At 37.4% G+C, this 27,762-nt stretch overlaps 1 protein-coding gene across 1 annotated transcript; it reads right to left on the bottom strand.

Moving 5' to 3' along the window:
• Positions 1-190: 190 nt before the first annotated feature.
• TM9SF2 (transmembrane 9 superfamily member 2) lies at positions 191-27,727 on the bottom strand. The gene is made up of 17 exons (XM_072849941.1): positions 27,407-27,727; positions 23,250-23,317; positions 21,998-22,091; positions 21,136-21,263; positions 16,583-16,712; positions 14,846-14,970; positions 13,839-13,950; positions 12,362-12,441; positions 12,161-12,269; positions 11,904-12,036; positions 11,540-11,659; positions 9,323-9,380; positions 8,513-8,672; positions 6,861-7,012; positions 5,698-5,809; positions 4,908-5,079; positions 191-852 (listed from the first exon to the last, which is right to left on the bottom strand). The coding sequence occupies exons 1-17, from the start codon at positions 27,533-27,535 to the stop codon at positions 785-787; spliced, it is 1,950 nt and encodes a 649-aa protein (XP_072706042.1). The 5' UTR covers positions 27,536-27,727; the 3' UTR covers positions 191-784.
• Between the last annotated feature and the right edge of the window lie 35 nt (positions 27,728-27,762).

Below are 27,762 nucleotides of genomic sequence, written 5' to 3' on the forward strand. Positions count from 1 at the left end.
CACAATCACATTTCCGTGTTATAGCCATGTAGCACAAATAACATTTCTTGCAGATCTAAGGGTGTGTCAATATACATTAAACCATAGAAAAAGCCGTAAAATACTCTACGCAATCTTTAAGCATCCATCTTCAATATAATTGTATTTACATATTTTTATGAAGCTATAATATGTAATAAGCCACTGAAGACATTTTTACAATATTTATTAGATTATGAATTTATAAATTCAAGGACTCAGAGGCACATAGTTTAAAAGGCCAAGAACACCGAACTAATGAAGTCACAGAAATCAGAATATTTATGGACGTAACATCAGTAAAAAATAAAAATCACATCCAAACTAAAAGCAACACTTCTTAGGAGTCATCCTTCAAAGTTAGCATAATAAAAAGTTCTAATTTCCCTCAAAGAAAAATAATTCATCCCACCTACCAAGCTAGAAAAACCTATTTACAGTTGTACTTTGATCAGAAGTATCATTAAGTTGTGTAATACAGCCACTTCTACTCTGCCATTAGAATTTAACATTTCTTTTAAAGTATAGTTGTATTTACAAATGCATAAATATTGTAACTCTGATCTTCATTAAGATCTGAATGAAAACAGGTTAAGTCACAATACAAACGTGTTAGTGGAAAAAGTAGCTGCATATTCAGTATCATTCTCAAAGAATAGGAAGCCAATACTTCTGATAAAGCTCAAGTTCATCAACTAGACCAGGTCTTTAAGTTATGTTAATGAAGATTAAACCTCTTCTGTGTTAATTCTTTACATCAGTTTCTTCAGTCAACTTTCACCACGCTGTATATTTTGGTTACAAACCAAAAGCATGCAAAGAATCCAATTGTTCCTAAAACCAAAACAAAACACAACAACAACAAAAAGAAGTTACACGTCAGGAAAACTGACACAGGGGACATCAATTTCTATCTGTAATTCATAAATCAGGACATACGTATATGCAATCTTCTGTCTTTCATCTTCAGTACATCCTTTATAGGCATCAACTACTATATCTCATTATTTTCACAATCATAGAGCTGATCACATGGAAGACACTAGTTTTAAGATGTTTCTGTGTTATTTATCTTCCTACGTATTTGTTCTCTGTTGTTTTATTGTTCCCCAGTCCAACTCCTTCACATTGCTCCACTTCACCCTTCTTTAGTGACTGGTCACACACACTTTACCTGATCTGCTCAGCTGGTCAGAATATTGTTACTATATTTAATAAACCAATTAGATTGACAGCATCAAAAGGAGTTCCCATTTCTTAGTTATACTTTAAGGTCTTGGAAAATTAGAGCACTACCTTTATTTCTGTGTAATTCAAACGATAGCATAGTTACTACGCAACCTGTACTTCCTATTGAAAACATGTGTTACCTACCTTAAAAATAAACACTTCTGAAATAGTTAAGGCAGTCAAAAGGTATAAGCAAACTTGAACTAAAATTTAAGGACGAAGACTGTTTCCCTGATAACTTATAATCCTTTTAGCTGAACAAAAACAGCTGCATCCCTTCTCTTTGTGAAACTCCAACAGAAGTTTTTAACAAAAATATTATTTTGAATGCAAAGTAGTTAATATAGTTGGGCTTTGTTAATCTAACCGGATTACATCAAAATGCAGCCTCAATCAGAACGATAAGGGACTAAACAGCAGCTCAGAACACCTGTTACAGGAACCTTCATTTCCCACAAAAACTAGGACAGGAAAAAAGCCCTGAAGATTATCTGATTTTTGCCTGAGTAACTCTTCTAAAATCATAACCTTAACTTATGCAAGAGCTAAGTAAGTTCTTTAAAGAAAAAAATCACCTTTATTTTAGATCTGATAAGAGGCACAACAAAAGTTGTGTGCTAACTCATTCACTATACAAGCTTGGAAGAAACCTTAGATGATATCACGATAATTTCTTTTTTTTCCTTCACGCTTGCTAAACTACTGATGTTTAACTGACTCATTTACTATGATACGTAGTTGTGGTCCCAGCTGTGAATCAAAGATTTGTCATGTAGCTCCCGGTATTTTGCCTGCTGAGTCTGATCAATGACCTGGAATGCAGTATGGATGCAAGTGCCTGAAGCATGTGTTACGCTGACATAGCAGCAGGGCACCGTCAAAACCCTTCCTGATTCTGACGATTTTTAACAGATGAGTAAGCAGCAGCAGACTAGTTTTGATACAACAATTATTATTTTCTCTTTTTAGCTTCTTTATCATCCTGACACAAGAAGTCAGTTGCCTTTAGGAGCAGTTTTTGCTAAATTGCTAATATGCTTTTTCATTTAAGAAACTGGAGAACTGCCTGTCCCTTTACCCTGCCTCTAACTTTTTCTGTAAAACCTTATCTCAAAGCACTTCAGTAAATCTCAGACAACTGAACGTATCCACCTTTGAATGCCTATCAACCTAAATGGACAAAATTATTCTTAAATCTTAAGAAATAGGACTATTCCCTCAAATTAAAGGATAATTTGCACTTAATCTTGTGGGAAGTAGATTAAAAAAATCGTTAAGCATATGATGTTTCAAAGTTCTAACTGTTTGGTTAACTTCACATGTATTCTCCCCTAATTTCAATATAGAAACCGAAAATTTCAAGAAATGAAAGCATACAAACTCTGAAAGCTTAGTTCAAGTTGCACAGCATAACTGACATCTCCACTGTCCCAATTACATACAAATGACTACTACAGAAAGCATCTCAAGGGGTCAGAGTAAACCACCTCTTCTTTCCATGCTTGTGAACCTACCCGGAAAAGGACTCCCCAGATTTGCTGGCAGGCGCTGCACAGCCAACTGGTCAATTGAAAGTGAACGTGTGAGCAAAGGAAAAGGGAGATGCACTGGGCACATCTTAATGCCTCTAGATGATGTCACGTGACATGACTGACTTGAAAGAATAAGGGCAAAAGATGGAAATTATATGGGTATCTTAGGTGCTGAAGGGCAGCTAAGCCAAGTCTCAGCATAGAAAATTTACTGTAAATCCCCTTTATCTTGAATGTGTGCACTCCAGAATTACTGCATGCACCCAAAGTAAACAGACTGAACAAAGGAGACAGGGTAAACACAATTCTGGTTTTGGCCAAGACTGTTTACTATTAAAGGCAGACATGCTGCATATCTATTGGAAAAGCTAGTGAAACTAAATTAATTGACCTTACACTTATGTAAGGCCTAATTATTTTTTCATGCTACTTTTTAAGTTTGCACTGCATTTAAAATTGATCTACATACAGCAGTACACATTCATTTCTAGTTGAACAACCATGCATTCTTAAATTCTTTAGTTCAATGAGACTATTAGTAAACCCAGATCACAAATAAAGGTTAAGAGAAAGGCAGGGCAAGAAATAAGATGGAGCGAGAAAGGGAGGCAGAATCTCTGATCTACACATTCAGAATGACTTGCTAACCAGAACACAAAATATAAATAAAAGTAGAGATGACGTGTAACTTACAAAACATCCGCAAGCAATGCCAAAACACATTAGACTGACTTAAAAAGGATGGAAGATAAAACTAACCACTTTTGGAACACAGCTTGATCACTTTTCAAAGAGATTATATAATGTACTTAAGTCTCATTCCCTCCTTTTAACAGGCAATGACCCAAGAAACTCCTTGCAGGCTCTTGCTCCTGTTCATCATCATCTGCATTCAGTTGTGGTGCACAAACTGCTTCAATATTTCCTCAGCTGAAGTGGCAATGTCTTTGAAATTAGTATTTGGTTACACTTAAAATGAACACCATTCTCAAATGTCAGTTCTTTTCCCGCTACATTTTTTTTGCTGTTCTCCTACATTAAGTGGAAATGAAAATTCTACTTATAGTGAGATCCGTATTAAAAGCTCTGATGACAAGCCATTTGTGTTCTAGCAGGCCTCAAAATGTAGCCTTTATGGCTGTATACATAAATCCATATCAAAGCCTTAGGAATCATTAAACTTCTTCATAAACATGGAGCTTGAAATAATTTAAAGCACTGATCAGTTCAAAATACTTTCAAAAATATTGCTCTGTAGGGTAAAGTCCACAAAGACTGATTACATTGTGCTGAAACAGAATTTAGTATTTTTAAGATTTTTGGGGAGCTGGTTGGTTGCTGCCTTCTTGCATGAGAGTTTGAAAGGAGACTTCTTGCATCTTTCATTGCCATTCCTCCACACTAAACAAGGGATAAGTGTGTCTGACTGAAGATTCCTTTTTAGTACTGAAGATGACAAAGGAAGACTTTGTCACCTCATCTCACTTACTGAAGAGGAAATTGAAACGCAGCATCTAAGACAGGTGCTTTTCCAAAAGCTCACAATAAAGATGACAAGGTTCTGACATGCCTGCATCAAAAAATGGTTAAGAAGTTCTTGTTCCCCTGCCACTTCAATGCAATTGGGAAAGAAGGTAAAGAAGTTCCGGAAGAGAGCAAATGAAAAAAAAAAGTATTCTCTGTCAACTTTTACTCCTCTCTCTTCCTTCCTCCTATTCCACAAAAGCTGTATTTTTTTTCCTTAATTGGCACTGTAACTTTAGACTTGATTTTGTGTGATTTGAAGTGTGCTTCTCCAAAGACAATTAATTTAATAAATTTAGTTTGTCACATGACTAACATAGGAATGAAATCTAGAGAAATATTTATCATGTTTAAAGACATCATATTTGAAGATCTAATTATAGGCCACAACTCAAATTAGCAATAGTTTTGCCTCATCCTCACCTAATGTCTTTCACTAACATTTGTGATCAGAGAGTTGCAAAATGGTACACAACTATCTGGAAAAAAATCAAAGACATGTATAAATTTATGATCCTTTATCAAGATAAGTTTTGCCAAGGATTCTACTGTGCAAAGCTAAAGGTAGACTCAACATTTAAAATTAAGGCTCGATATACTTACCTGTGAAAAGGAAGAAGATCAAAACCATAATCATGGTATAACCAAAATATAAAATGGTGCTAGCTGTTCCTGTGATTTGCAGTTTAGAAAAAAAATAATGTATTGCATATATTAGGAAATAAACTGCAGTGAAACCACTAGTGAGAAATGAACGCCACTGCCAGTGATAGTCCTAGAAGGGGTGGGAAAAGAAAGTATGTATCAGTAATATTCCATATACCTCTAACGCACTGACCCTATTACTGAACGCAGAGCTCCTTTTTCTATTATTACTTTATCAAAAAGTGAGTTTTAATAATTTTTATCTACAGGAAAAGAACTATATATAATCAATACTGCGTTAACTACACCATTCGCAATTAGAGATAAGAAACCTAAAAATCAATATCAAATAGGCAAAAATCTAAAATCCCAAATAAGCCAGACCTACTATTGCCAGCCACAGAGATTTTTTTTTTCCCCTCCAAGGTTGGGCATGTGCAAAAATGCACTTTGATTAGACAATGTTAATGGATTAGTTTAGCATCTTCAGAAAACAGGGAGTTAAAACTCTGAAGATGAGATATCTGACTTAGTGGTACTCGGTGCAGGGTTTTAATAGCTGTTACGAGTTTTGCCAAAAGTAGCCTGCCACTTCTGCTTCACTTTCTAAAGACATGATTTAAGGTCATCTAGTAATGGTGTTTATGTTGAATTCTGGAATACTTATTTCCAAATACAAAAGCCTTAAAAGTTTTTGGAAGCATCCTTAAAACAGTATCAAGTATGAATGCTGAAGAATATTTCTTACCTCTGCACATAGATGGAAGTAGCAGAGCAATATTGTGGCCTCAGAACATGTAATAACCAAAATAATGAATACCAGAAACAGGAAGCCAAACATGTAATACATCTGGTGAGACCTATAAAAGGGAATTAAAAAAAAAATAAAATTAAATGGACACTGTGCTAATATTATTTCTCCATGTGCAGTAATATCACCTTCACCTTAAGTATTCCCCTTCCTACTGAGGTACTGTCAGTTGTGTGGCCATACAGTTGGGTATTTGTTTTCTAACTGAAGAATAGGAGCCTCGGCAGCTCAGTCTGAAAACAGCAAGAAAGCAAGCCCAAAGCATGGTCCTGGCTGGGATTTCAGGGAAAGAACTGGCTAGACATAATGAGTGAAATTACAGTTCCAGTGAAGTCAGCGTGACCTCTTCCACTGACTTCAGCAGAACTTGGATTTCACCTCACATTTCAATCAAAGGGGCAGAGCTGCAAAATAACAAGAAATGTCAAATACTGTTGCTGTCTATGTTGGGTAGAGGCACCTATTCAAGGTTCAGAAACAGTTTAACAAGATCCAATAACTAAATTGTGCCAGAAGGAAGACAAATCCCTCACAGTAGATTAGTTTGTCAGTGTGCTATGAGATCACATCAGAATTCACCTACACTGGACTAGTCTTTGGTGCTTTATTTTTTAAGAGAATTACTCTCTGGTGCCTTTATAAAGATTTCACAAAATTTGTTCTTGTTTCTTTTTTCTCCCAAGAGTAGTAATACATTTCTAGCTGAACAACAACTGCAACTACCAAAAACAAATCTCAAGTAAATTTTTATATACTTACTACTCTCAAGTTATATGCCGTATGTCAGCTTCAGAGCCACTCCCACATGAAGTCAGAGGAGTAGCATGAGAAAACTAGCTATTTGAATATTGTAGGTCAGCTGTAAATTGCTAAGCATATCACAGCCACTTCTCTACACACCTCGACAAGCAAAACAGGCACTGAATACCTTCTAAACCACAAAACGTTAAAAAGTTGTTACCGTTTACATTTTTATTGAACCAGTACCTGATAACCTTGCATCACCAAAAATCAGTCAAAGCATCTTGAAGAAAAGGTGGTAATTTCTTTGTGAAAGTTTTTATGACAGAGAAAATTCAAATAGATCGTGGTTAACTTACCAAATACTATTGAGAATAAAGAACAACTGTATAAAGATACATCCAAAAGGCAGAATCCCTCCCATGATAATGCCCGGTAACGGCTTTGTATAGAATGATTGCTCAGGAATCTGACGAGGAATTTGATTTGTGCGAACAGGGTGTTCAATAGCCTTTAAACAAAAATAAGAACATGTCAAACTACAGCACTGCCTTTTTGCTTTCTTTTTGAAATGAGTGGTGGCAAAAGTCTACTATTTGTTTTGAGCATGCGCGTACCCAGCTACCACTACATCTGCTTTCGCTACCAGCCTAGCTACCAACATTTGCTAGGCAAACAAGCTAAAAGGCAGCTCCTATTGAAAACACAGCAACAGATATTTTGGACTTCCCTTGTTCTGATTACTTATCTATGATCTGTTACAGAGCTTGAGTTGATTTCTCGCTTTTCAGCTGGGGGGATAGTGGTGGTGCAGACTCTTGCTTTCCCCTTCTAAAAATACCTGTATGTTGTTTTTCAGGATTTACTCCAAGAATCACATTAGGGCAAACTTACAAACTGAGAGGATTCAATCTGGCAATTAAATCCTAACTGAAGATGCATACATAGATCAGCATGGTGGGAGAAAAAAATTTAAGGCGGATAAATGCATACTTTGCCATCTTTCCCCTTTCGTAAAGATTACATCAAGAGCATCAATAGATACTTGCTAGGTACTTGCTTTCTGATTTAACACATTTGTGATACCTGTGACATTGCCTTAGTTTATCAAATCCTCCTTTCTTAAAGGAACTGCCTCTGTACAATGCAGGGGGGTTTGCTGGAATTTCAACCTGGTTATCAGAAAAAATCCACTGAATTCTGGTTAAGAAAAACTGGATAACTACAATCAGCTTTAAAAGTGCCTTCTAAGATATTTAAATATTCTCTGAATCTATTCCATGACAGCCACAGAGAGATGGAAGTCTGGCTTCCTATACAGGAAAAAACACAAAAATATCTGAACTTATAGCTCTTAAGTTTGTGGGGCACAGCAAACCACTTTTTAAGGAAAAATGGAGAACCGATTTCACTATTTAAGAAGGTTTGGTCACTAGTGGCACAAAGAGCCCTCATATAAATAGGTAAAATTGGTCAGTTTAGGAGTAAATCCCAATTAATGTCTGCAAAGCGGGGATAACCATTTACAGAACACTTATGCAAAGAGATTTCACAAAATCTCTAGCAATTTGATCGGAAAATATCCTTCTAAAGCCTCAGTGTAGGGGGCAGACAGGAACAAAACACATGGGGGAAAACCAGAAATGCGTAAGTTGCTTTCCGTTATGCTTGGCTGGGTCAACTCAATTTTTTAGTAATGGAAGAGATGATAATTAAAATAAAGAATGCCCAAGTCACTGCTTTATCTGGTGCAGTCACTCAATTAAATATGATAACCCTAATCATTGCAGAGAATTATCACCACCAACCAACCGAATATCAATGTCCTGGAATCCAAAGATTGGATACCTAATGCAGCTCTAAAGTAACCGAACAGGACTGGAGCTGACAACACAACTAGCTTAGGTGCTATCTCAGTCATAGTCTATACAGTGAAAAATATATATATATGTGTATGCATGTGTATATGCGTATACACACACTTACAAAACAATTTCTCAAAAACACTTACGTTTTTCTTAAAACCAAAATAGGCACCAATAAACGTCAGCGGTACAGATATGCAAAACCAGAGTGCCAAAATAGCAACCAAAGTACCAAACGGAATAGCCGCTGAAGAGCCTTCTCCCCAGAGAATGAGGTTCATGATAAAAAAATCTGCAAATACAATTCTGAAAAATACATAACACACTTAAAGCACAGAAATACTCCTTAATATTTAATAATGTTAACAAAACAATTGCACTGTATTAAGATTTTAGTGAAAATATCTTAAAATGAAATGACGCACACAAAATATCAAAATGAAGAGGTCAAACAAGCAATTCTTCGTTAATCTAGTGGGATTGAACTCCAGCAGGAGCTGACGTTCCAACTAAGCAATTTCAAATATATGCTTGTCTTAACCACACTTCAGGGTAAGACTGCTTGCTGTGATTAAGTAGAAAAATTTATCGCAGTAGTTATACAGTACCTGACACTATACAAGACCAATTACAGTGTGGTTAGAGAAAGAGCCTAGAGAGTAAAACCAAGCAACGAAAAAGTGTGCCTGTCTCAAACTTACTACTATCATAATGCTCTTTCTTAATCAACCTTTTCATGTGGTGAGAGTAAACAAATGCTTACTAAAAAAATATCTAAGGATGATATGCCATTAACATATTCATCTTTGTCAGAAGTGCCATGATATTCCTGTAGCCTCTGGAATAAAGGAATGATGTAATAAGATTTACATGTATAGCTGAAACTTAAAAATTAGCTATGCATGTCAGAGAAGCGCAATTTAATTCTTTTAATCATGGCGATATTCTCAACTTACCCAGGACAAAGGAATGATGTCAGCAGGACATTTGTTTTCCATTTCTCACCTCCAAATGCTGTATTAAAACATTTGACAGTCATCAAAACATGCATTAAGCTCACAACTATTAATTTTCCAGTCCATTTACCTGTTATACTTAGCTTGCAAATACTCAAATAATGTGCTATCATGCCCAAGTTTAAAACAGTAAACTAAATCTTCAGTAATAAAACTGAACTCCCTCATCACATTGCTTAATCACAGAGCTTCAAAGCAAAGCCTCAGACCAAGGTCAGGAAAAGTATACCAACTAAATAAACGGGGTCTCTGACCACTTTATCTGTTAAAAGGAGGAAACAGATTTGCAGTACTTTTAAGTCTTTAACAAACAGTTTAAACCTGGAATGATTAAGACGTTTAAGCTTTCTAGCATTTGACTGCAGGTTTCAGTAGGAAAATAAGATATAAATATGTGAAAAGCAAACTTAACAGTTTTCTTGAAATAATTCTTGACTAAGAATCTTACAAGAAAGTGAGGACTAAGACGCTTACAGGAAGTAGTGATGCTCTCTTGAGTCTTAACAGCATTAAGCAGTGGAGATACCAAAAGACCAAAGATAGCTTTATTAACAATCTCTTTATGAATTTGCACTATGCTGATAAAAATTATAGTCAGTATACTTTCAAAGGCAAAAATCTGCTGGAATTCAGTGAAGCTGACAATTTCATTTGAGCACTGCCATAATGACATGCTTCTTTACTTCAAGAGTCAGAAGTTATTATGGTTAGAGTGATTTTTAATTAAGTTTCTATTTCTTTATAAAATCTTGGTAGAACATTGCACTGGTTATTAAGATTAACCGTTTAATTTCAGCTCAGGTTTCACTTTTGAAATGCAATGTTGAAAAAACCCACCACTTTTGAAACTGGATATCAATTTCAGTTGCATTTTGGTTTATGTCTCACCTTATTTGCATACTGTAAGGAGAAACATTAATCTTTACATGCTCTGTACGGGGTATGGACCGTCTCATGTTCTAACAAGAATATCTCTGGATCAGTCACTCACTGTCTTAGTAGTTAAACACAATATTCAAGTATCAACTGAATGATTCCCAATAAGTATAATATGAAATATAGTTATTATTAGCTACATCTCCACCAAAGATACTGGATTCAATTTACCATCAATACACTTCAAAATATCCTTCAAAGCACATAATAGATGGCATGATATAAACAATAACTCTGTCCTCAATTATGCTCTTAGTCCTAAAGTCTCCTTCCATTTAAGTCTAATTGACTTGAAGAGAAGGACAAGGAATAGTTCACTATCACATCACTACCAGTGTGGAAAAACTCCCTACAAAATACAACCCCAGTGGTTCTCCCCACATGAAAATTACAAAACAGTTAGAAGAACTCCAATGCCTACTGCCAGGTTGAAGTTCAGAAATAAATTCCTCTAGCCCTGTTCAGAACTAATAGTTCAGAACTAAATGTTCAGAACTAAAATAGTCCAAAAGATCGAGCTCAGTCATAGAGTAATTAAAACAAGCTGTATGTGGAATGGCATGCTTCACCTTAAAATAAACCAGAGGGTACAGGAGAAAACCATTTAAGGTTGGTAGGCAGGCCTTGAAACAACAGCTAACTGGGATCAGTTAAGGAAAACAGTATCAACTAACTACTGTCAGGTGCCCAAACACCACTGGGTTTATTTCTACAACTACAGAACACCTAATAATCCTTCCCCCTAATGCCCCTGCCACAGTCTGATCAGCACCATTCTCCCAAAGACCTAGGACTAGCTAAAAAGCAGTGACAAATCGCAGGCATACAAGAATAGAGGTTCATGGGGGGGGGGGGAAATGTTACCAAGCAACATTGATGGCTAAAACTAAATACAAGTTAACACCCAACCCCCCAGCTGTAGGAAACTGAAGTACAAAACTGTCTGATGTAATGAGCGTAGTATTAGTAAAATGGAATTTGCTTTCCAATTCCATAAATACACAGTAGCAAGAGCAATTCAGGGTCTCTAGGCATGATCGCATCAAAACCAATGTAACCACACCAGCTTTCTATACGTGTTTTCTGTTGTAATGGTAAGTACATTTCTCCATCTTGCCCTGAGGGAAACTACAAACAGTACTGGAAAATAGAAATCAGTTCTGTGATGATAATTTACTTTAATGAACTTAAGCCCTGTCATTTTAAATAACTTTTACTCACATTTGTAGAATCTGGCAGCAACATAACCGGCTGGAGTTCCAAGCAGTACCCACAAAACTACAGCACAGGTCATTAGAGCTCCCCGGTTAGCAGGTGACAAGAATCCCAGGCAAGCAAAAACTATGAAGCAAAGATGCACAATTTTGGAAAGTAATTATACATTTGACTTAAAGCCAGTACATCAGTTATCTTAAAATCTGTGTATACTAAGTTCTGTGTCTACTATATTGGCTCAGCTGTTTCTAATCTTAGACTTTCAAGAAATTTCTAGACAAAAACTATACTGCTATTTTTACTAGTACCTTGCAATTAGCAGTGAAAGATCATCTATACTCAACTAACTCCTCCCCACTTTATTACTTACACAGGGTAACAAAAGTCATTATTAAGATCTGCGTCCCAGAGCCTAGAAAAACAGACAACAGCATTCCTTTTCTTGGGGGCCTGAAAATATCACCATGAACCAGTTTCCAGCCAAATTCTTCTTGAGCATCTTCCTGTAAAGGAAAATACACCTATTTTAATACAGTAGATTGCCATTTAAACAGCCTGTTACAGAAATACATTTTGCTAAAAAAATTACATTCCAAATAAATTTTAGGAGGTACATTTCAGACTTACAGTGGAATCCATCTGATTGTATCTTGCAATGTCTTTATGCAGTGTCCTTAACATAATCATAGCCACCATTCCAGACAGAAAGAGGACAATCACCAAGGAATTCATAATACTGAATTAAAAAAAAAAATTAAAAAAATCATAATTCAAATTGCAATGTAAACACTTCAGTATAGTACACTTGAAGACAAACTTTCTTCTCACCTAAACCACTGAATGTGAGTGTGAGGCATGGATTCCAAAATATAATCCCATCTTGATGCCCACCTTATACTTTTTTCTTCCTGAAAGAGTGAACACATCAGTTTCAGATACAGTCAGTATCCATCTTAAATTTACAAGTTGATGTTCATGCAAAGCAATCGTAAATCTCATGACAAATTGAAAATTTAATTTTGCATGCCTTAAAGGAAATAGTTTAATAACAGCTACCTAAAACTAACCTAAGATTTGACCATAGAATCTAAACCAAATTACTAGAGTAATTACTAAAGAACGATCATAGTAATTCTTCAAACACTGCTATAACAGCTTATAAGAGATAAAAGGGATTCATGCCTGAGACAGCGTGGTGATATAATGATATTATAAGAGCAGTGCTTTACTGTTTACTTCTTATGACAGTGGATCCCACACCCTAACTCAATGCTACTCCCCAACTAACTTTAAAGATCAACTATCTAGTCTCCATTTCACCACAGTTGAACTGAATCCTACAGCAGGCTATAAACCTAGAATTTAGATAGATATATGAACAGCCTTATTATGACAGTGGCCTATCATTTTGAAAGACACCACTGGCCTTGCAATCAGAACAAGAAAAAGGTTAAACAAAATTTAAAATTGCCCTATTGCTATTTTTTAATCTGCTAATTGCCAAGATTCTGATTAAAGTCCATAATGACACAAAAAAAAAGGAAGGTGGAGTCTCCTTCATATCCAGAAGAATCACAGAATTGTTGAGGCTGAAAATATGAACTGCTGTGTGTGACCTATCCCTTCAATACATACACAGGGAGTCAAGAAATCCAGTTATAATCTGCACTCTTTTTAGCAAGTCACTTGCATTTTGAGGTCTTAGACTAATAGGGAAACAGTCTGGGAAAGAGTGCAAAACTTTGGGATACAGTTTGTCCAGCAAACTCTATTAAAAAAAAAATCTCTTGTCACCATAATGAGACATATTCAAGTATCACTGCTCCCTACAGTTGCCTGATATACTGCTCCTCTGTCTTTAAATAGAGAGTGGCAGAACAAAGAATACCAGCTTCCTACTCTTTTGCAAATTTCCATGGGAGGAAGACCTTGAAGAAAAGAAAGCTTTTGCAGCAGGAGAGCAGAAAATGAGCAGCTTCAACCTACCTACAACACTAATTTGCTGAAACACAATTTCTCAGACTTAGAGCTTGAACTGAAAAATAATCTACCAGACAACCTACGTAAACATGGAAAACGTGCTTCTTTTAAAAAACACATATGCATTTCACATTCAGTGTGTGTGGCGTGGTATGCAAAATTGTAAAGCATGTGGTTAAACCCCAAGCCACCTCTGACATTCCAGTTCAAATAAAGTTTTAAACCCACAAATTTACTATTCTGAGATAATTTTAGTTGTCCATCTTTATAATTCAGAGTATTAATGATTTTAAGAGGTAACTACCACAGAAAGCTTAGAACTCACGTGAAAAGAAACTGAGTATGTGTAAGCAATTTTGACTTCTCCATTAGCCTTATTACTTATATCCATAGGTACTCCTGAGCAATCAGGGTTGTCTGGATGAGTATGTTTGTAACTGCAGGAAGAAAAAACCCAGAATGAAAGCTGCTTCAGTGACAACACTCTTAAGAAAGAATTCACTCATCTTATACAAGCATCAGTGTCATCCAACATTCTTCCCTTAAATATAAAAATTGTTCTTAATGCCTCATAAATTTCAGAACTCATAAGAAATGTATCATAAGCACAGGACTTTTTGATAATTGAACTTTTTAAACAACAGTTGTCTCTTCTAAAAAGAAAACTATAGAGAGCACAGTCTCTAAAGCTGAGCACCAAAAATTAAAGAAGTCTGAGTACTGCTAAGAACCTCCAAAACACTCAAAAAATGACAACAACAGAATTACTAACTTTTGTCAGAAAAAATACTTTCATCATTATGCTGGAACAACAATGCAACAAGCTCAGGTATGCCAAGAATACAAAAGAAAGGAAAGACAAGATGCTAAGAAATAATAAAACAGACATCAGTTGTGCAAAAGCCACACAGACACCAGAACAACCGATGAGTATATTTGTGAAATCATTCCATTCAAATACTGACTGCTGAAGACATCGAATGTTGCACTCCGATTACTCCTGCCTCAGGCACTGGTGGCCTGTTCCATCACAAGACAGAATGTTCCCCAGTAGGGAAATGAGAGTTGCTTCAGTGAACACATACCACTTCCAGGTTTTATTTTATCTTTTTTTTGGCCCAAATAGGAAATAGTGCACAAAGATCTATCGAATTCAGAACAAAATTATGTTAGACTGTCCTACATTAGACTACATCAATCAACAGGAAAGTTAATCTACATGTCACATATCTGAAAACATTTCTGACTAGCAACAGGTCCCCAAATCAAAGCAAGTATCTTGGGATGGACCACCACAAATAACTTGTCATCAAGTTATTTCTGAATACTAACCTTTTTGGTTCAAGTTTAGCAGCAACTAGTCTTGCTCCCAGAGCTTCATTTTCCACAACATGGTAATATATTTTTATGTCAACATGGTTGAAGATATAAAAAGTATCTTTTTCATGAAATTCTGACTGCAATGATAAAAGATGGTGTTAAACAATCAAAAAGATAAAGACATCTAAAAGCTTACACAACAGAATTTTAGGCTGTGTACAGTTTTTCTGTCAAGAAGTTCTCCTACAAGATGAATGCAGGATTCTGGGAATACAAAGACAGTAAACTCTTTGCATTAAAGCCTTGCATTAAAAAGACGAACTAGAAAAGTTAATGCTAAGAACTGTCTACTACAGTTGAAAAGTAGAAAAACGTATTTAAATATAAAATGTATTTATAAATACAAATATATTGATTAAAATATTTCAGTAACTGAAGATGTCCCATTTTATTTAATTGAAGTAGCAAACTGAATAGATAACTATGTGACAACTTTCATTATCAGAAGTGTTTCATAAACATCAGCTAGTTTAAAACAACGTATGTATTTTTCATAGATTAAACAGAACCTCCCAAGACAAACCATGCAAATAATTGCTCTCTGTGACAGAACCACCTTGACATTTGAAACAAAAAATGCACAGGGATGAACTGCAAGCAGCAGCCAAGAATGCTGAATGCAAATCTCAGGCGAAGGGAAACATCAGCTTAGAATTTAGTCAGTTAAAGAGGTTGTTAAATCACAAGCATTATGTCTACTGAAGTTCAATTAGTACTTCTTCAGGGTTCTATCCGCACCCCTTTCTACAAAGCACCCTAATTATAAGAATAGTTATATAAACAAAGTGTTCTTCTACAGTCCTTCAGTTACTCCTTCAACGGTTATTTTCCTTTTATTAAAAACAAGTATATAAACAAGATTAAAATAATATTGCCAGATTATGTATTTGATCATAAATGTGTTTCAAGCATACATTCATGTGGAGCCTCTGAAACCAATTCATTACGGAGGAAAGGAAACAAAATTAGAAGCTGCAGAAACCATCATATTTGGTAAGATCCATTAAGTAAAACCAATCATTTTGGTAAAACCAAAAACTTATTCAAGGTTCTCACTGACTTCTCCATGGAAGAGGTCTGCAGTAATCTAAAGACATCCTGGCTTTTCTATGGTGTTCTTATCTCCATAATACTTAGCAGGGCGTTTATCTGGACCTCCTCCAGTTAATCCAATACATCTGTCTCTCACTGGAGAAGCTTTGTTCACTCAGAAGTCTTGTATTCTGCCTTCTTCCACTAGCCCACACATTGCTTTTAGGGAAAGCAATCCTTCAAGAAGTATTAATTTCCATGCAGAGGTACAAACACGTCTATGCAAACCTGCTTCCATGAAAACACTTCTATCCCACAAAAATGTAAAGTCCAAGCCTTCAAATGTTTAGACTTCTTAGGCAACGAAGGATGACGTTTTTCTTCTCCTTCACCCTTTACAGGTACTAAATGCTACGCACTTTCATCTTTTTCCTCTATCTTTTAGAGCCCTTCTGTATTATGCAACAGAAGAGACAAAATTCTTAGGCTTAGATGAGGCTTACAAATTGTGATACTTGCAGAGATATCAAAACACTTACCTTGTTTTAGGTAACAAGGGTTCTTAAGACAGCGAGGACTCACCATAGAAACAGGACATAGGAGAAATATCAGTCTTTAAATAAAGGGGATATTAAAAAAAAAGTTGCATAAACATACATTAATAACACAGGCATCTTTTGGACGGCCATCTTCTGTAATATAACAGCCAATAGGAAAACCAGGATTGCAGAACCTCTGCCCATCTTCAACATCGTAACACCAGGTCACAGGCATGTTGTCCACAATCCTGTAAATGGCACAGGGACATCTCACAATCTTTCAAAATACACAGTGTAATGGAAACAAAACCAGATTAATATTAATCTAACTTTGGTACATTCATTATTGAAAGATTAATTACAAGAATAATAATTCTTTCAGATCGTAACCCATGGAATCGCACCAATTGCCAATCCAATTTCCAAATGAGATATAAGCATCTAGCTCTTCAACTGAAACTGTGTCTTTTTTAGAAAAACAGTATTTTAAAAATAAGCCTATTTCTTCAAAAGATGGCTTGGAAATAGGAGGCTTACTCTGTGACCACCAAAACACTCTATTCACTGGATTGGTTTCTGAAGTTCCCTTACAAATATAGCCCAATACATAAAGCTCTCCCACTCCAGAGTCGTTACAATTTAACATTTCATTATTTTGTTTTTAAAAACGGACAAAATAACCCATTAAATCAGCTAAAATGAACTTGATAATTTCATGTTTCTTTAAGACAAAATACAAAATAAAAAGTTTTGCCTACACACACATACATATTATTAATTCTCCAGCTTCCTCTTTACTCTTCCATTGCAAAATACATTTTTCATGGCACTCTTTAAACTTTTATTTTGCATTAAAGCTAACGTGCAAGTTTGTTGTTTTTTTTTATTTTTTGCTATTTCAGTGAATTCCTGACCATCGACCTCAGTTGCAGTTCCCTGAGAGTATGCAATATTTTAACTAGATGGTTTACATGAGCAAAAAATTGTAAGCCATGATAAAGTAATGACTTTCAAACCTCCCTCCATTGTTTACCTGCTGCCTTGACATTGTTGCCTCACAAGATTTATGTTCATATTACCCAAAAGTCCTGAGCCTAGTAGGTTTATAGTTCAGTTTCAATGAAAAATTTGTAGAGGAATCCCACACCCCCATGAGGGCTTGTGGAAAATTATAAGACAATAAGATACAAACAGTATCCAACATGCTACAAACACTACAAATGTCAAAACCAAAAATATATTTTTAAACATAGAGAAAGATACCAAACATGGTCACCTGTCCCTTTGTAAAAGGAACTACTAAAAAAACCCAAACCTGTTTCTTTATGTTATGAAGTGTTTTAACTAGCTGAAAGATAAATCCCAAAAGAAAGTCATCCAAAGAAGACTTAAAATTCAGTAGCTGCCCTTAGGGCAACACTAATTGCTCCAAGGTATGTTTTTAATGGTCTATTAATAAACTTCAAACATGAAAACATGAGACAACTGCCACTTTTTGTGCATCACTAGACCAAAAAAACGACATCCCACTGAAACTTAACACCACACATTTTTGTAAAACTTATCAAGCTCCTGAGTAGCCTTTACAATGAAATGTCTCATCATTACAACCACTAGGCTATTAATGTTAACAAATAGCTCATACCTGGTAATACCTCATCAGGTACTTTTTAATACCTAATAAAACACAGGAATTATGATTTCAGACAATAACAAAGCATTAGTTTGTTGTGTATTGTAACAGCCTCTGAAGAAGCACTATTTTGTAAAGCACATCAACAGACAGGGGTAAAAAGAGCAGTACATGGTGCCTTTGTTCACAAAACATGAGGAGATCTGCATCATCCCTACCATTAGCTCCCAGACAGAAATAAGTAGCAATGTTCATGGCTCACACTGACACAGTGGAAGAGGTGAAGACAGGCCCCCAAAAAACACAGCTTCCAGGTTCTTGGGAGATTCCAAAGACTATCACAGAGTTGGAAACAGCAGCAGCACCAACCAAATCCTACTCGTTTCACCATGCTACTATGGGACACAATTAAGTTGCTGATTAGAAGCTATTCCAGATGCAGATTCATTACACTTGGACCATATTTGGAATTTTACCTCTATAATATACGCTAGAGATAGCTCTTGTTTTTGTTAATATTTTCATTTCATAATCAAAACCAGGTAAAGCACTAACCTACTGCTAAAGAGTTTGGCTGGGATAAAGGCTTTCCCTTGCATCTTCTACAGCAAAGACATACTGAGCTGCCTTCAAGCAGCAATGCTGGAACAAATTGATAGTTTAAGCAGCAAATCATTTTTCACAGTTAATCTTCAAATTTAAAATGACTTGAAGAGATTATACATGTGGGGCAAATATGCCATACAACAGTGTTCTTATATGTCTCTCAAGAACATCTGGTGATGAACATTGTCAGCCAAGATATCAGTATAGCTGTTGAGTCCAATTCAGTATGTCAATTCCTAATCTTATTAAGTGACTCTTAAAACCTTAAAAGTACTTTGCACCATCTCTGTTGCCCAGGAATTTTATGATAAATTGAAGCTGGATAATAAACCTCTATTAAATCCTCATTTGTGCTACCTTGCTGATCCCTGTACAATATACCCCTGGACCATGCTCCTGGACCACGCATCATTCATCACAAAATCCAGCCACTTCTACTTTGTGAAGCTGTGGCTGAGGGGGACTATCATTACCATAACAGACATGAACAGGGATTCTTCATGTCACTAGTTCTAAAGTTTCAGGGCAGTGGGCCTAGCAAAAACCCGAATAGTAGAAGTGCTATTAAAACAACTAACAATATAAGAATATGTATAGAGTGCCCTAAATTTAAAGGGAAGTTTTCACACTGAAAAATAGAACAACATCTTACTAAAATCTGAACAGTCCTATCAAGTTAGTTATGCAGGCTAAAAAAATATACTTAAATACACTAAGTATATTTGTAACACAATTTATTCTAAGGGACAAAAACCAGTCTGAAGTACTTTTCTCTGTGATTAGTTTTACACAGTTCTGTTTCAGTTACTGTATCCATAGCCAGCTTAAGTTTTGGGCTTTCCTAAAGAAGTTGAATCTCTTTCAAAGAGTGACAGGGTTAAAGCCTTGGGAAACTATTTTTCATTTATACACCAAAACATACACAAACGTTTCAAGTTGAAGCTTTATGCCACACTAACATGCATCAGTGAAATTCGAAGTGGTGTAAATATTATAAATATATGCAGTATTTAATAGGAATATATCCAAATCCAGCATGTTTGAAGCTCTATTTATTTCAGCATTAGGCCTATACACTCCGAATCCCTGCAAAAGTAGCTGTGCCTTTCAGAGTTTCTGTATTACTCCCCAGTTCACTTACATAAACATATGGCTATTGTCTATGAACCCTTCTGACCTATCAACTTTCAACAACACTAATTTTCAAGAGGTTCCCAGAAAGATTTACATCAGTGACCCATGTTTATCCCTAAAAACAGATATCCCATATTGGTTCCCCAGAACAGTAGTAAAAGCACTCACTGCCTTTCCAGCACAGGTGGCTTCAAAACTGAAGAAACGGAATGTGACATTACAGAAAAACGTTTAGTGACAATGGCAACATTCAACATTTCACCTGCATTTTTACTAATATATCCAGAAAGTTTTCATCTAATTAGATGATGACCGAAACCTTCGTTTCTGTGAAGCAGGGAACACATTTGGAATCATTGGCAACATCGGTTAATTATGCTCATGTATTACTTGCAAAGAGCTGCCACAGGAACTCTGACAACTTCATGCCAAAGTTGTTCCTTCTGCCCTTGCACCCAAAGGCTGCACAGCATACCAACATACAAAGCACCATACAAATACAATAGCATAGCTGGGTATTTCCAATGTCAAGATGGAACCTGCTGATAAACATTTCCCACCTCTTGGATGTGAGTGCAGAGCATGGCTAAATCCTAACTGAAAATCAGCATGAGATTCAGCATACACATTCAGCCTTGCTCCTCCCTTAATGCCCATCGGAAGAGGACCTCAACGTCCAAGCAGAAACAGAGCTCCAGCATGCTCCAAGATGACTCAGATGGTTACAGAGGGACTCAGAGAATAGGAAAGGACTAAGTGTTTATGCGTTCCTCAAAATTATTTCATTAATTAATTTTCATTGGCCACCTTTCACTTGCATATCCTATAAGACAAAAACTTCACATAAAACTCTCTCAGAACCATTGATCCTATCTCCTGGACACTTTTGAAGGGGAGTGCAAAGGCTCTTGAGGAAAACAAAGACAGCATAGCAACAGAATGAAGGTCCCTTAAGACTTTTCTCAAGCTAGGGCAGGATTAACTTCTACATTTACATGTGCAAAGAAATAGCAGTATTTTACAGTAAGCACAGAGGCAGCACAAAAACTACACAAAGCTTTATGTTTGGAAACAGGCTCATTTCCATTCTACCTGGTGCTTATCCTTCAAGCAAAGGAAATTTTTTATGAAGACAAGAAACAATAGAACATCTTTTGCAAGAACAGAAGGGCAAATTCAGTAGATTCAGTGCAAATACGTAGTGTTCAATCTCTATTAACTTGCAGATACAAAATGATAAACTAAATTATCACCAACATACTAGATTAACCAATCTATGAATTTTTATATCAACTTACCAATGATGTTGATAATTCAGTAGCATACTTTTTTTCAAAAAGTCTAGTTTCTGTTTATCTTCTGGCTTTGTGGTATCATATGTTTTTGTACAAACAGATTTACACGTCTCCTCCTTTTTGAATGTGAACTAAGAAAAACAAAAGACATATAAGCAAAAGGGTTGTAACAAACTTTGTGTAATTTCAGTATTTAACAAGTTTCCCCTATACAATTGCCTATACTGCTACAATAAAAACACCTAACAAATTACCAAGACTATGCACATTAACCCTCCAGAGGAGGTTTTTACATTGGTATGTGCTATAAAACCCTCCTGTGATCACTGTAGGACCCCTACACTAAGAGCTCCTTGTTACTGATTAAAACCTGTTTTCTGCAATGATTTACCAGACAAGTCATTTCACCTCATAGCAGCAATGGTGTCCCAGGCAGATTCAATTGATAACTTTCTCTCCTACTACGTGTGTATCGGAGAAGGTGAGAGCTTCAGTCACCAGAAAAGACAAGCTGGCTAACACCATTTCTAATTCTTCCATTTTACAGCTGCAATATTTTCAGATCTGGTTCCAAGAAATAAGAGTACTTAATTCCTTCTAAAAAGGGGACAGCTGAGGAGCAAGAATCAGGTTTTGGCAGGTTCCAAAGAGAGAAGACAACCTCCACAGCATTTCAGGCTACAGCTTCATGATGCAAAGTGCATAGTTACAATTGGGTTAAACTGACAGATTTCTATTATGTGGAATTTCAGATTTTGAAGCTCTTTGAGATAAAGCCGTTGTGAAGAGAATCTTCAAGATTTTGATCTCCTTTGGTTACATTTGAACGTACATATTACTGAACACCCCTTGTCAAAGAACAAACCCTGTAAGGAGACGGTTCTATCCTCTCTCCAAACAATACTTGGCCAAGGTTTTCAGAGGGACGCTTCTTTCCTTCCGCTTGACAAAAATCAAACCTGAATTAGAGAAAAGATACAAAAGTTAATAAAATATTCTCAGCTGCAAATATTAGACCTCAAACAGTGCTCCCAAATCAACACCTTCATCACAAGTAAAGGAACTATACAGCTTTCCTTCTAGACAACCGTTTCTTCCTTGAACCTGCAAAGCAAAGTGTGAAAGTCACAGTCCCATTTTGGAAAAAAAAAAAAAAAAAACCACAACAAAAAAACAAACAAAAAACCCCCAACAATCAAATCTCTTCATCAGCTACTTCAGAACTCAGTTTATATTAAACATGGCAGCATAAAGTTTCCTTAAGTAATTAGAAGTTTTCTATTTGAACAGGGATTTTAGCCAAGAATTAAACCTTCACAGAGTTTCATGACAGCTCTGAGAAAAAAGCGTGTAGGCCAGATTCTTGGGCAGGGGGGAATAATAAAAGCAAAAATATATACACACACATACAGACAGTTCCTTTACAACAAGCACTATTAAATAAACAGGTTATTGCAGTTTTATTCACCAACACATTTAATAGCACATCCTCCAAGTTTTTCCAGACTAATTTCAAGTATATCACATTTGTGTTCATTAAAGCATAAACATAACTAGTGCTTAACCTCTTCAATATTAACAGTCAAAATATTCTTTGTAGCAACAACTTTACATAGTTGTACCCAGCACTGATACATTTTGTGCACTGCTATGATGTGTACCAAGAAAACATTTAACACCTCATTAAGGTAATTGATGGAAAGTTCACACCTCGTTACCACTTTAACTCATCTGGCTATAGGCTACTAAAGACAGCAGTAATACTTTGATCTGTAAAATGACAGCTAATGCAGAAGAGTAAAATATATATGTATATATATGCACACACACATTTTAACCTTAAGTTACCCTAAAGCAGTGATTCGACCTACACGAGGGCCTATGAATCCATGCACTACTAAAGTACGAGCAAAGACAACCGAGAAGAAGGAAGCAATGTATGCATCCATCTGCTCACTGAAAATTCTGTATTTGAAAACTTATGTTAGCAAAATAAATAAACATTCCTCACTGGCAAACTGCTGTAGCAAGATGTAGATAATACTGTAAGATAAATTAAATTCATCTTTTTGGAAGAACTGACAACGAAAATGACATAAACAGCATAATATACTTACGCAGTATATTCGTAGGGAAGGACAGACTCTACAGAGTCAAGCCTGTTCACAAACAGCTCGATTCCAGACTGAAAGAGTAGAGATAATCAGCAGTTATATTAAAGCAGTTCTTCAATTCTGACAGGCATATATAAGTACATTTGTGTGAATAAGGTGAAGGAAAGCTGAAAATGTAATATTTGTGTAATTACATATCTTGAAATGTAGAACTTGTGTAATGAACTGTATCTGCTGAGAGCGTAAGTAAAAGACTAACCATCACAAAAACAGTGACCACATGACAAAACCACTTTAAGGCTAACATAACCATTCAAACTACAAGATAGCAAGAAATCATGCACAAGAATAATACAATTACTGCAGCTGCCACTGTTTTAGTTTAATGTACCAAGTTAGAGCCACATTAGTCATCACCACAACTTTTGTCTAATAAAAGTCTTAAAAGAACATGAATAAAAGTATGGATGAGATCAGTACTTCTCCCTGTAATTAAGCTGGTCCACAATTTTATCTATGTAGCAACTGAAAACTGAACTATGAGGATTTAAACAATGTATTCAGACTGATACACTATTTTAAGTTTGAACAGAAGCTCTTTCCAAAGAGAAGGCAAGGATATCCACATTTACCTTATTGTAAAAGTTTAGCAATAATTCTAGCAACTCTTGAGCAATAACCTGAAATTCAATTTGCTGTGGTTTCAGACTAGTCTGGTCTATACGCATTAATTACAGATGGGGTAGCCTGCTGCTACAGAAAGGGAAAGGTCTCTTACTCTTCCCTCTTAGTCTCAAAATCCCTTCCCTTATTCTAGTCCGGCAGTCCCAATACATTTCAACTGTTTACCTTACACTGTTTTTGGCAGTTATCTGCTTGCCCAGTAAACCAATCCAACTGGCTAAAACAGCAAAAGACTTACCCAAAAATTTTTTAAAGAGCAGTTTTTAGCAGCATAGCAAGTTGAACTGTCTTACTGTGCAATCAGACAAGAGCTGGAGACAGCAAAAGGAAGGTGAGTGCTTTCAGGAACAAGACCTCCCCCTTTCAACAGCAAGCCATCTATTTTCTCACCAGGAATCAACAGGAGAGCTTTTGCTCTCTAAGAAAATTCACTCAAGTTTTGCCAAACCAAGAAATTCGGGGGGGGGGGGGAGGGCAGGGGAGGAACATGGAACTGTTCACATGTATCTGTAGCTCAGATACTTCAGCCAGGTGCTATGCTTTACTGATATTGTAGTTGTAGATACTGTAGTTGCACATAACTACTGTAGGACAACAACTGCAGTTGTCCATGTGCAAGTCAGGATGCAGTTCCATGAGCACTAGGCAGCTGTGAGATGTTAAATTTACTCATTAAGTGAAGACACCTTACTGCTCCTCTTTCCTCTGCCCGAAGCCACGCAGACCTGCTGCTTACCTCTGGGTAGCATACACTTGTCATAATTCTGTAAGCCACTTCAACTCACTAAAACAGCAAAAAAATAGTCTGGCAAAAAGCTGGATAGTTTCCTGCCACGTTACTAAGCTCAAACAAAGATTTAACAAGTAACACAGCTGGGACGATGCAGAGGACAGGAACACATTGCCCCGAGGAAGTCAGGAATGAAATCTCTCACTTCCAGCAGCGAGGAATTAGACTGCCTCAGCTGGTCACAGAACCACGGCCTTAGATTAGCTATTTTTCATTGGAGGAGGAGATTTACTTGAACGCTTCAATTTTCCGTAAGAAGTGTATGCGTTACTGCAGATCAGCATCTTTGATAAACAATTTCCCATACAATGTCAAGTCCCCTTTGGAGCCATCAGTATTTTTTTTAAACTGAGTAAGGATTCCTGATGTTCAGGCAAGAGTTACTATTTTAAGTCTGCACAGATCACATTCCATTTCTGATGATATCCCAACCAAAACAGAAAAAGTAGCCAAGCTGAGTTTGCTCAAGCAGATTAGTAGACAGCTTGGAGGAAGGGGGAAAGTAATGAATTTCATCATTCTTGTGCTGCTAGCTACATGCCCCACTAACAACATCCCATCCCATCTCACCAATAGAGGACAGGAGAGCCACAGAGATTATAATAAACAAACAGGACCATTTAGAGATCTGGTCTGTGGATCTAAATCCTCAAGGCAGAGGAAAACTCAATATTATTACTGATATCATAAGCAACAGTGACAATTGTAAGAACTCAGCAAGAACATGTAAAAAATTAAGGTTGTCCAGGAAAGCTTAGTTTTACCCACATATGTAAACATTATGATATAGCAATTATCTGATCATGTATTGTTTCTCCTCACCAGGAACCAGACTATGTTCAGTTGCAGACTACATGGAGAGACTTAGATGTGAAGAGTAATTTAGACTTCTCCATGTGCCTATGTCTTACTTAGTACGTAAATGGCTAGCATGAGGTAGAGGAATATAAGAGGTGGCTAATTTCGGAAAGAGATTTTTGCAATAATGCACCTGTTGAGGTTACCCTAAAACATTCGCTAGCCACAGGTGGTAGATTTACGTTACTTAGACACCTCACTTCACATTTACAAAATGATAAATTCTCAGGATAAGGAGACAAACATTTTGTACACATTATATGAGGGGAAAAAAAATACAGAGACATCTGAAAAAGATCACCTCATAAGTGTCTCAGGTTGGTTACAAGAGACAGCAGGCAACCTGGTTTACTTGACTTAAAAAAAAAAAATCTTTCTGCCACAATCTTAGCTTAAAACAGGAATAATTTAAACATAGCAATACTTTTCAGGGATGTTGTGAAAAACTACAAACTACAGCTTGAAAGTCTGGGTTGTATTTGAAGAAAAAAAATTCCTTAAGAGGGTAGCGCAGCACTGTAACCAGTCACCCAGGCAGGTGATGGATGCTCTGTGCTTGGATGTTTTCAAGGCTTGCTTAAACAAAGGTAGAGCTGAGCTGATCTAGTGTTGGCAACAGTCTTGCTTTAAGCATGACGTTGGACTATGTGACCTCCTGAGGTCACTTCCGTATACCATTTCTATGATCCTATAAAAGAATGTCCACAGAATGTTGTACTACAACAACAGAAGCAGCACAGAAACAAGAGTGAAAAAATCCACAGCTATGTGTTAGGTGCAAGATTTGGCTGGTCTGAATGGAACAACACACTTAAAGAAGGGAAAAGACATTCATAGCAACTATGCTTTCATTACACGTTTGGTTTATTACCTGCTCTACTGACTTGTGACAGCAAATGGATAAAGTCAGTGCAAGGTATTTACCAAAAGCATGCAGTTTAAATAGACTCTTCTTCTGAAGAATCATGGACCAGTGTTTCATGTAATACAGCAGCTGAGAGATCAGAAAGTGTGAGATACCAGCTTTCAACAGCAGTAAGACAACAGATCATAAAAGCGATTGGTCTTGAACTTTCGCATTCAAGTCTCAAGGCATGGTCTGGCGTAATTTCCACCACAGCAGCAGCAGCAGCAGCAGACAACTTCTAAAGCTCACCCAAAGGAGCAAAGACTGTTTTAAGTACAGACCCCCTACCAGACAACATCCTTATAAGTAATTTGGTTATGTGAACTTTGCTTATCACTTATGTAGGCATGAAAATAAGTTTAAGCTTCATTTGAGACTCTGGGGCCAAGAAGCCCCTATGCTTCAGATTCTTGTGGCCAGGAAGACACCGCAAGGAAAGGTTGCCTTCATTTCGTATCTGCTTGCAGCCATGGGCTGCTCACTCCTGCCAAGAACCACACACACCCCCGGCACGACCTGTCACTGCGATTCTTACTTTCTGCAGCTTTCCAACAAGTATTTAAAAGGGCCCGAGAAATAAGCGGCCGGGGCTTCCTATTTCCGCAAAGTGACCATAACTCACGAGATGAACCGATAGCCCTTTCCTCCCCGGCGAGGGACGGCGGACACTTTACCATTACCGATTACAGTGGGAACCAAAACACGCTCAAAGTCCCCGCAGCAACAGCCCCGGGGCCGCCGGGGACGTTTGGTACGTTACAACGAGGCAGCTACAAACCCTCCGGAAAAAAACCACCCCAACTCCCCGCCCCCCCAAACCCCACAGCAGAAGGATAAAGCTCAGGCCGCCCAGCAACCCGGGCCCCAGGGGCGCGGGCGGCGCCGAGGCCTCCCTTCAGGGTCCGCCACGGCCCCGCTCACCTTGCACTCGGGCTTCTCCTCTTCCGCCTCGCAGAAGTTGACGGGCGCCAGGCCCGGCAGGTAGAAGGCGGCGGCGGGGGGCGCGACCGCCGCCAGCGCCGCGGCGATGAGGAGCCGCCGCAGAGCCATGGCGGGGGGGCGCGGAGGAACGGCGGCGGCGCGAGCCGGGGCGGGGGCGCGCGGCGGCCTCCGGGGGGGGAAGGGGGGAGGGTCCCTGGGCGCCTCTCGCGCGCGCCCGCGGCGGCAACGGTCGCGGCTTCGTCTCCCCCCGCCCTGACGGCCGCCACTTCCGGCTTCTCGCGCGCGCGACACGTCACCCCGCGCGGACCGCCTGACGAGGCGAGGGGGGCGGGGCC

This window comes from Ciconia boyciana, chromosome 1 (genome assembly GCF_034638445.1).
Source record: "Ciconia boyciana chromosome 1, ASM3463844v1, whole genome shotgun sequence".
NCBI lineage: Eukaryota > Metazoa > Chordata > Aves > Ciconiiformes > Ciconiidae > Ciconia > Ciconia boyciana.